This window comes from Asparagus officinalis, chromosome 7, assembly GCF_001876935.1.
Source record: "Asparagus officinalis chromosome 7, Aspof.V1, whole genome shotgun sequence".
NCBI lineage: Eukaryota > Viridiplantae > Streptophyta > Magnoliopsida > Asparagales > Asparagaceae > Asparagus > Asparagus officinalis.
The window spans coordinates 11,079,560-11,090,499 of NC_033800.1; the positions used below are offsets into that span (position 1 = coordinate 11,079,560).

The window sequence follows — 10,940 nt, forward strand, 5'->3', positions numbered from 1 at the left end:
AAGAAAAATAAAAAGGATAAGAGAATGGCCTAAATTGAAGGGGTGAGGGGATGGAATCGTGATCCGTGATCAGTAAAGGAAGGGGAAAGGTCTCCCCGCTCCCGCCTCTTTTAGTTTTTTAAACATGAATTGCCTAATTAATGAAAGGAATGAAAAAAAAATTGAGGGTATGCAAAACCACTCGAACCCGCGACCTCTAATAGAAATTTCAAGATTTTTACCATCTCAGCTACATATTCATATAGTCTTGGGGTTGTCATATGCATACTATGACAACCCCGTAAATCCGCCCCTGGTACTCATGTAGGCTGCACGTAAAAGCACCCAAATTCTAGAAACTGTTTTATTGAAATTGACCTAACATCTTGATTAGGTTTAGGTTGTTGGCTATATATCTAAGCCACCCTCTGATGAGGAAAAGCAATTTGATCTTTGCCATTATAAGATCAAAATGCTCCTTCCTTAATTGTGACAAAAGCTCCTTGGACCCTACCAACTCCTTTTGAGGTTGGTGTAGCCTCCTCTCCCTTGTATATATATTAACCTGCTCCCCTCTCAAACTCACAGATAGAGAAATTTTACAACAAGAGAAGAGAAAGAGGGGGAGAGAAGATCTGATCTTGTTTTGACATCGAGAGGTGGCCGGTGCAAGATGGAGAAGCAGGGCACGTGCATTACTATCCGATACACTTAAGCTGTAGTTTGGATAGTTATTCATGTGCCCATCTTTTCCATCATGCACATCCTACCTAAGTTTCAAGATTTATGCTTCAAATCAGATTGGTTGATTCTTACCGATTTCTGCTCGGTGGAGTCTTCACTCATTATCAAGCATAGCTTTGATTCTAGGTGAGCTTAAGCTTTTGTTCTTTCTTACGGTCCTCCCAAGCTTGTGCACGCAAATAATAATGACGACCGCTAAGCCTTTATTCCAAAATCTGGGCTCAACTACATGAATCGTATTTTCCATTCGATTTTGTTAGCCTAATCGTTGTCATATCATTCAGCTTGTTTGTACATGGTATGTCATTTATGATGTAACCGAATTTGTTTGATCGGCACGAGAAGTTTACTGCAACATTTGCATCAATTGCATAGCCGTTTTTCTTTGTCTCTACATTCTTCGTTTTTCTTTATCAGATTTTTTTCTCGGTTTTGTATAATAGTTCTGTCAAGGTTGTTGCTTTCTGCAGGAATAACTAGGGGTGCTATTGTATCGTACCAGTATGCCAGCAGGTAGCATTTAGAGAAACATGAGTTCTTCTGTGACAAAGGCGCTGCATGTGCGTATGTATTTAGTGCAGTTTATCTTTGATTCCACTTCACTTGCTCCATAGATATCAGCATATGATAGATTTGTCACTCTGTCGTAGAATTGAATTTCAGTTAACTTCAGTTTCGAAACGCCATTTGTTGTTTCAACTTAGCAAGTACACGAGATTAAGTGAAGTTGGTTCTCAGGCAGCAAGTCGGGGATTGCTTGAAGCGCTGCCTCCATCGTTTGTAGCCTGAACAAAGTCTAGACTCGCTCGCATTTGACACAGCTAAATGAATGTTAACCATGCGTCTATTGGATTTTCTAGTAACAAGCAGCATTCAGAATCACTGAAGTATACTGTTCAGCAATTACTGTCGCCGTAAGCCTGTAATATGCAGCTGATTAGCCTAGTAACTTTAATCAGAGATAATAAAGTGTCATGTCCTTTAAATTATCCACTTTGAATGAGACATTTATACCTGATTGACATAATGATGCCCGTTTGCATCATGCATTAGTGAAATTTAAGGCATAAATTATAGCTCCCTATGCTACAAATTGAGCATGCCAAATAGAGACTATATAAAGCTTGCTGATTGCGGTGCTCTTGAATATTTTTTAGCCAAATATATTTTTCTCCATTTTCTTGAAATCTTAAAACTGTGTCCAAGGCCTGATCTTCAAGAACTTGATGCTTAAGGTCCAAGATTCACAGTAAAAATAGTGAAGAGAAGTAACAGGAAACAAATGATTCAGTCTCGAGCCAAAAGACTGTCCCTTTTGAAGTAAACAGAATGTGGACACTTCTTCATTGATCTCTGTTTCTGATGGATACGTATCAAACTTTACATTGTGAATGAGGAGAAAATCTTAATAGACAGAGAACTTAAGGTCGAATACACATAACATGTGCGATAACAACATCATTTTCATTTGCCAATGAGCATCAAATATAGAGAAATGCGTTTTACTGAACTGATCATAAATTACATGTACACCCGGAAAATCTGCAAGCTAAAAATTGTAAACTATAGTGAAAACACAATAAGTAAGATCAAATAAAGACTGATTTACAAATAAATGAAACCCTTTTCCTTCTATATATAGTCTGTGTTATCCAAAAAATGTGATGAGCATTGCTATTACTAAAGAATGGTCAATTCCAGGATACACAGTGAGTCGAAATTTATGCCTTGAGTAGATCACCCTCCCTAGCCTGTATAACGGGTTTGTCTGCAAAAATAAGAGCATCCAATTAATCTCTAGACACACACACACGCACGCACGCAAGCTTGGACTTCTGAGATCTATATGAAAATGAAATCAAAATTGAGTCATTTAAGTTACCTGAGCAACAATTGAATCCCTACTGTATATGGTGCAAGATCTCCAAAATCGGTTGCCTTTCAACGTGAAATTTGGTATTTGGTCTCCGATCTCCTTTCCAGATAAGAACACTTCCAGCTCTGACCTAAATTTATAGTCATATACTATCTTTGCTGTGAACACTGAATCCTCACGGTCCCAGTTGTTACCTCTGAAGCATTGCCATCCATCCTACAAGGGAAACATATCAATAACTCAAAAACAAGATAAACGAGATAAATATGCTTTAATGTGACAGACGGAATTATTTAGTAAGAATCAAGTTCTAACATGAAATACAAAGTTGCATAAAGCTTATTCAGTTACATAAAATCAACTGAAAATGTGAAACAAGATAAGTAGAAGATATTGTTTTTCTTGCAAGTATAAAAAACAATTGAGGCAAGCATTTCTTTGTTTAAGATTAAGGTGAAATGTGACTGATTGAACAAAGAGGTCATTGAATTTTAGTATATTCAAAGGACACCTCTCGACTATTTATTAGAGAAAAAGGTGGTAATTATCAAATCATATATTACCAGATCATATATTACCAAAGCAGGAGCAAATTGACAAATACATATTTTGATGAATTCTTTCGTGCTAGCAATAGTAGTAAAACAAGAGTTGTAAAACAAGGGTAAAGTCACAATGAAAGGCTGCCTATTGTCCAAATAAGCATTCTAAAGTGTGGTCGAATATCCACTTTAAGTAGTACTACTGAAAAGTAGTTGATCATTATTCATTGCCATTCCCCTACAGATGTAACAGAGGGGATGTTCTTATGCTTCCCAGCTAATTTAATGAGACAAAAAGAAGGTACAAGTTTCTCCAGTAATAAGCACCCGTACACATTCAATACCTCATTAATAACCTTAGTTAAATGTTTTGAGTAATATTCTTGGTGCACACATATTAGTTAAATGTTTTGAGTAATCTTCTTGGTGCACACATATATTTGGGTATGACAGTAGTAATGAAGACGATAGCAATATCGAGAAACTCCAAGCAGTAGATCATGCACATGACTCTGCAACTTTAACCTAATATTGTGATTTCTTAAAGTAGTTATGTTCAGATGGATTGGATTACTGAGATGGTACGGTTAGCAATGCATGAAATTGATACGTTGAATATGACAACAAATCTCCATCATCAGGATGGAGATCTCTAGATAGCGGTGAAAATGAACCAAATAATAACAAATAATTTGATAATTGTTTGAATAACTATTCGGTCATATTCGATTCGGTAGTTCATTTACCACTAAACGAATATTTTTTAGTATTCGAGTTTACTAATGAATAGAATTTAACCAGATGTATATTTGATTCGTTTGTCTATTAAATATTCGTTTAAAATTTGATCACAGCTTATTATTTGTATTATTGCACATATGATGTCATATTTTTAATCCACTTACCATTTCTACTTAAGTTTTATATACTGATTTTAAGACTTAAATAATCTTAAATCTGTTTTCTAATTAAAATTTTGATTTAAATATATATACATCATATATTATATAGGAATAATTTTTATTTATGAATTTAAATATTATTTGAAAATCAAAATCTTTAGCGAGATAAATACACTTGGATATTCGATAAGTATTCGTGAATATTCATGAATATTTATCAAATACCAAGTATTCGAGTTCGAATTCGAAAAACTAGATATATGAATATTAGAGTCCGCATTTGAATTCGATAATTTTAAACAAATACAAATATGAACACCTTAGTATTCGATTCGATTCGATCGTTTACCACCCCTATCTCCATATGTACATGAATAGCATTTATTAACGTATGTATAGGGCATGACATACATAAACTATAAAAAAACATGTCTGATATATGAGGAAAGTACTAAAATAAGACATAACCATGGCACAATCTCTATTTTCTAGTATCCAATATATATTTCTATACCTATGTGTACTTGCATTCAATGTATGATGTTGTATTATGAGTGAAGATAGTCGCCTCTATGTATGTGAGGTCTGTGTGTAACTGAGATTAAGGTTTAAGATATATTCCACGTGTGCATTCCTCGTGCTTTGATTAATGAAACTCTTGTGCCAGGCATAACCCCATGGTAAAACCACAGGTACATGTGTTGCTTCATCTACTTAACATATAATGTACTTGACAGTTAGGTGTGATCTGGGGATTTGTTGTAACAAACTGGTATCAGGGCCTTAAATTATTATCAAACAACAACATGTTAATGATCACCACAAATTGTGAGTGTCTGACATGTTTGAATGGTTCAAGATGCAAGATGTTATTGCAACAATACATGCTCTACAGTTGAAGAAGAATCTCATTACACCATTGACTCCCTTTGGTGAAGTGGACCACTAAAAGTGGAGATAGCAAAGTGAGCAAAGATGCTCTAACTTTGAGGAGCGTCAATGACATTAAAAGTTTGTATATAGTGAAAGGCTATATATTGTGAGATCTCACACCCTGTTGTTTGTGGATCCTCATTGACATGGATAATAAGTAGCACTTTGACCCAGAATTGACACCTGAAGAATCACTCCTGTTCCCAATGTTGAATAGTGCGTGGGGATTTAGAGGGCAGCACCCACAAAACAAAAATTAAATTTACAGCCTGTTTGGTGAGGGTGTTTTAGTAATTTTGGTCCTATAGGCAAAAACTCTCATATAAATATGTATCACAATGATTGTTGAACCTCATTGCATCCCTTTGTTTATGTGGTTGTTTCTCTTTGTTTTCGTTCTTTCTTTCATCGATCTAAAGTAAAATTCCATTTTGTGGCTAACACTTACCCCTCCCCTACCCCATAATTCTTAATCAACCTAGATAATACACATAAAATTTACTAGTAATATACAACAAGTCGAATAATTATCTAATAACCATGGTATTACTCCATTGTGTGGCACTTCCCCTTCCCTATCCCGTAACTCTTAATGAATCTACATAATGCAATTTACTACTAATATGCAACAAGTCAAATTAGATTATCTCCTAACCATGGTGTCGCAATGAAATTATATCACATAGTAGAGTTTAAATCGATCCACAAGAAACCACCCATCATGATGCCCATAGGTGGAGGATTGAAGGAGTGGGGCGAGGCCATGGTCCCCCGGCCCACACACAAGTCATGTAGTGTTGGGTGTAACCCCATATGTCTAACTGTCTAAGTATTTGAGCAAAAATCCTTTCAGTTTAGCCAAGCACCAAGCCCGGTTCCCACTTCATTAGTAAAAGAATTTGGATCTGGATTTTGGATGTAATCCAACCTGAATCTAATAAGACCTCACCTCAAATTAGAATTCTCATGAACTCCCACTCTCGGCTTCATTCTTCTTCTTCTTCCTTTTTATGTGATTTTTTTTGGGAGTTTTTCCCAAATTAAATGCAAACTCCAAATTTTCTCAATAATTTCTCCAAATCCAAGAATTATATTTGTGTTGAGTTTTGGGGATTTCCCCCCTCAATTCTAGAGACAATTTGGGGGTATTATCAAAACCCTAAAGGTACGATCTTTTTCTCTTTTCATTCTTTTTTTTTTAAAGTTGCATTGTTTAATTATTGGTTTCTATTTTTTTGTGATGAGTGTTGTTTATTTTACTTTATTTTTTAATTATATGTACTAATTTGTTTAGTAAATCCTATATGTAAAATGGTTTATTTATTTATTTCTACTGCAATGACTAAACAAGCATTTTGCCTATGAAACTTGCAAAGACCGGATTGCATAACAAGGTGGATGATGATTTTTTTTTGCTGACATTTCGCTTATTTTTAGTAATAGAGATATTACAAAGACTTTTAGTTTCCATTAAGGGCGCAGCGCACATTTTTTATTTTATTTTATTTTATTTTTTGAGAAAAAGGATGGATTACCACAATGGTAATCCAGCCAGCTAAATTAATCAAAAGTGGTTGTTACATAAAAATACACACCCCCAACCAAGAGTGTGTATTGAAGTCCATATTAGGATTAAGCTTTTACTTGAATTTATCTTTGTAGTCAATGCAAACTCTATGCATGTGCTTTTATGGATAGTTTTTGTATCATCTATCTCCGCTGTCATATTTGTATATGTTTTGTTCCTACTGAAGAAAACTTAAGACTAGTTTCCAGAATTACAATCTTTACCGGGTTAGACTTGGGGGAAAAAAAACTAATCTTTGAACTCCAAAATCCCCATTTTCCATAAACCCCTTAACATCGAGCGATAACAAATTAGCAACCCAACCAAAGATAGTAGCCAATAATTAAAGCAGCACAAAAAAAAAAATCAAAGAAAGAGAGAGAATCGAGGGCTTACATCACGACGAACGACCGAGATCATCGGACTGCCGTGTACGTCGAACAGAGTCTTGATCCGATGAGATGACGACGACGACGACGGCGACGACCGGCCGGTGACTCTATACAACTTGTTGCCGTACGCATCGTAGACCTTGAGGTTGTCCTTGATGATCCCCAGGTGGCCTTTACGGATCATGAAGTCGATCGGGATCTGCCACGTCGACGGGAAAATGGGAGCGGACATTTTTGCTTCAGGGTTTGGGGAAAGAAATGAGATTTGGGACCAGAATCGGTACGTTTTGCAAATATATAAGTTTGGAGGGGGGATTTGAGCCGGCTTTATTTAATATAAGTCGTGACTCGTGATGTACTTTTGTTAGGCTGTTTGATGGGGACAGGGACCGAAAAAGACGAGATTCTCCCTACTCGCTCACCGAAAGGAAATGGGGTTGGGATCAGTTAATATTATATATATTTAATTAATCAGCAAAAATAAAAAGAGTGTTGGCTTCCCTCCATAAAAAAGAAAGAGAGCTTTGAAACGCTTTTAGAACGTTGTACTTGTATTCCAAAAGTAAAGTTGTATATTTAGGTTCATGCACTTGGAAGTAATGCACATAGACCTAATCAATTGCATAATTTTGTGAATATTCAGCTGGACCTGACCTACAATTATGTTTTTGGATTTTTTTTTCAATAAAAATTAGAAACCTCGAGATAAAGTGAAGCCTAATCAAAACTTTCGATCGTATTTATAATTTTTTTATTTTTTGTAGTCCTCTTTTAATAAATGTTTAGTTAATTAATGGAGGGAGGGAGGGTGACAAGGGCTTGAGTACATAGACGCGTATTTGACGAACATATTTGTGTCATTGTGTGCGTCTTTTAAAATGTTATGCTTTTGGTATGTATTCGAAAAATGTAGTTTGTGCTTGTAGGTTTATATACTTGTACTTTGGAAGTAATGCGATTAGACTTAGTCCATCTCCATCTAATTTTGTGGAATTTCAGAATTTGCGGACTTGATCAATATGAATTTGGATTTTTCAATAAAAACTATAATCTAGAATCCTTGACCTCAAGACTCTTATTCTCGCACTAGTTTAAAAGTTTCGTAAATACTATAATTTTCTATTGTTGTTCTAATAAACATCTAATTAGGCGGACATGGTAGAAACGACGACGAAGTTTAGGAGAAAACAAGCATGAGGCATTTTGGAAGCTTCACGGTCGACCGCGAACGTGCACATGACAGGGGTTCGTCTCTAGACTTTTGGCGGTCGACCACGATGGGTTCTGCGGTCCACCGTGCCAAAACTCTGTAGGCGATTTGGTCTCTGGACTTTTGACGGTCGACCGCATGATGGGTTCGGTGGTCGACCGCGTAGCGGGATTGGACCTGATTCTGTTTTCTGATATGTTTTATTATGAGTTGATATATAACCCTAAACACGTTTTTTAGGGTGATGTAAGGATGTTTTTGAGCAGCTTTTGAGAGAGTATTGTGCACTCTTTGTGGGAGGATTTGTGAGAGATCTAGAGAGATTTGTTTGAGGGTTTATTGGTGAGTTTTGTAACCCTATTTGTATTCTCTTGATTTTTAATAGTAAGACCTCCCCCTTCCTTGCTCCGTGGACGTAGGCAACTTCCCGAACCACGTAAAACTGGTTTGTTCTTGCTATGGTTGTGATTTGTGCTTGTATTGGTTGTTATCTATTTCGTTCTTGCTCGTGCACTATTTGGCTTTCGAGCACCCGTTGCGCACAACAAGTGATATCAGTGCTTCAGGTTTGGATTGGGGCTTGTTAGAAGGATTCACTGAAGGATTCTTATTTAGAGTTAGATCGACAACATGAGAGAAGTAAGCACATCAGGTTCGTCTCTTACGTAGGAGATACAAAGTCTGAGCATCAATAATACGAAGATTGATGTTCCTAAGTTCGACGGAAAGATCAATTTTGGTCTGTGGAGGTGCTAGGTGATGGATGCGTGTGATGCACAGAATTTGGAGGAGGCACTTGAGTTATAAGAGAAACCTGAAGACATGAAAGACAATGTTTGGAAGAAGATGAACAGTAGGGCTTGTGGAGTTATTCGGTCATACTTGACGCCGAATCTTATTTATGATGTGATGAACGAGACGTCGGCGAAGAAATTGTGGGAAACGCTCAATGAAAAGTACCTTACTAAGAGCATTGAGAATCAGCTTCATTTGAAGAAGAGGTTTTACTAGTTCAAGATGAAGATGAGAGTTTCTATTAGGGAGCATGTAAACGACTTCACGAAGCTACTTTCAGATATGACTAATGTGGATATCATGGTTGAGGATAAAGACAAGGCGATGCTACTTTTGTGTTCGTTGCCGAAGGATGATTACGGAACATCCATTCTCACTATAATCAATGAAAGATCTACTGTTAGCAATAATGAGGTGACTTCAGCGTTGGTAAATTATGAGTTGAGGAAGAGTGATGCCGAATCCTCCGAGAAGGCATCAGGAGATGTATTAGTAGTTCAAGACCGTAGTCCAAACCGTCGCCAAGTCAACCGCTCAAAATCAAAGAATAGAGGTGGCTATAAGAGTGTTGGTAGGAATCAATGCCACTTTTATAAAGAAGAGAGACATTGGAAGATTGACTGCCCAAAGTTAAAGGACAAAGCCGAGAAGAATAAGGGAAAAGCTGTACAAATTTCAGAAGTGAATATTACAAAAGTCGTTGGTGAGCATTCAGATTCAGATTCTTCATGTTATTCATGCTCTGCATTACCGTCGGTTTTCTATACCGACTCTACGGAGTGGATGCTGGATTCGAGGCTACATATCATATTTACCCTAGAAGAGATTGGTTCTCCAGCTTTGAGGAGCTAGAAAGAGGGGATGTCATGCTTATAGGTAATGATCATATATGCCCTATTGGTGGTATTAGTTTAGTCCGGATCAAGATGCATGACTGTGTGGTTAGGGAGTTAAAAGAAGTGAGGTTTATACCGTAGTTGACGAAGAATATCATTTCTCTTGGTACTTTGGAGGTAGCAGGTTATCGGGTGACCTTAGAGGATGCTATTGTGAAGGTCACGAAGGGTTCTATGATGATGATGCGAGGTGTCAGGAAAAATAACTTATACTACTTGAAGGGCAAGACAGTTACAGGGGGTCTGACAGCTTCTATCACTACAGAGGATGACACTATCAGCTTATGACACATGCGTTTAGGACACACTGATAATAAGTCCCTGCAGACATTGGCGAAACAAGGGCCATTGAAAGGTGCGAAAACCTGCAAGATGGAGTTGTGTGAGCATTGTGTACTTGGGAAGAAGACTAGAATGAAGTTTGACACCACTATTCACAATACCAAATGTATATTAGATTATATTCACACAAATGTTTGGAGCCCTTCCAAGCACACATCACTTGGTAGGGCCAACTATTTTGTCACTTTCATTAATGTTAGGTCTCATGTTATGAGCCTACATCTTCTAATCTTATTTTGATGATTACAAATAATTCTTAATGTTATTTGTCTAGTGTTTATGTTTCTTATTAGGTATTCTAGACAAACAACAATGTTGGAGGATGGATGGAATCGAGCATTCACGATCACATCAAATTAATGGAGGTTGGCGGAATAGTGGTTGAAGGCTTGCAATTCAAGTTGAAGATTCAAGTTCAAGCTTCATCCGCAAGTTTACCAAGTCGAGCTTATTGAAGACCTTCATTAAGCTTGGGTAATTTAGTTTAGGTTTTATATTATGTGTGTTAGTACTTTAAGCTCAATTATATACACACATACATATTTTAGTTTTTGTATATATATATATATATATATATATTTATATATATATATATATATATATATATATATTTCATTAAGCTTGGGTAATTTAGGTTAGGTTTTATATTATATGTGTTAGTACTTTAAGCTCAATTATATACACACATACATATTTTAGTTTTTGTATATATATATATATATATATATATTTATATATATATATATATATATATATATATAT

General features: G+C 36.3%; 1 protein-coding gene across 1 annotated transcript; it reads right to left on the reverse strand.

Annotated features, from left to right (window-relative positions):
• On the reverse strand, positions 2,169-7,239 carry LOC109850622 (protein LURP-one-related 7). Its single transcript, XM_020420671.1, has 3 exons — positions 6,940-7,239; positions 2,606-2,815; positions 2,169-2,491 (listed from the first exon to the last, which is right to left on the reverse strand). Exons 1-3 carry the CDS (start codon positions 7,165-7,167, stop codon positions 2,372-2,374), a joined length of 558 nt encoding a protein of 185 aa, XP_020276260.1. The 5' UTR covers positions 7,168-7,239; the 3' UTR covers positions 2,169-2,371.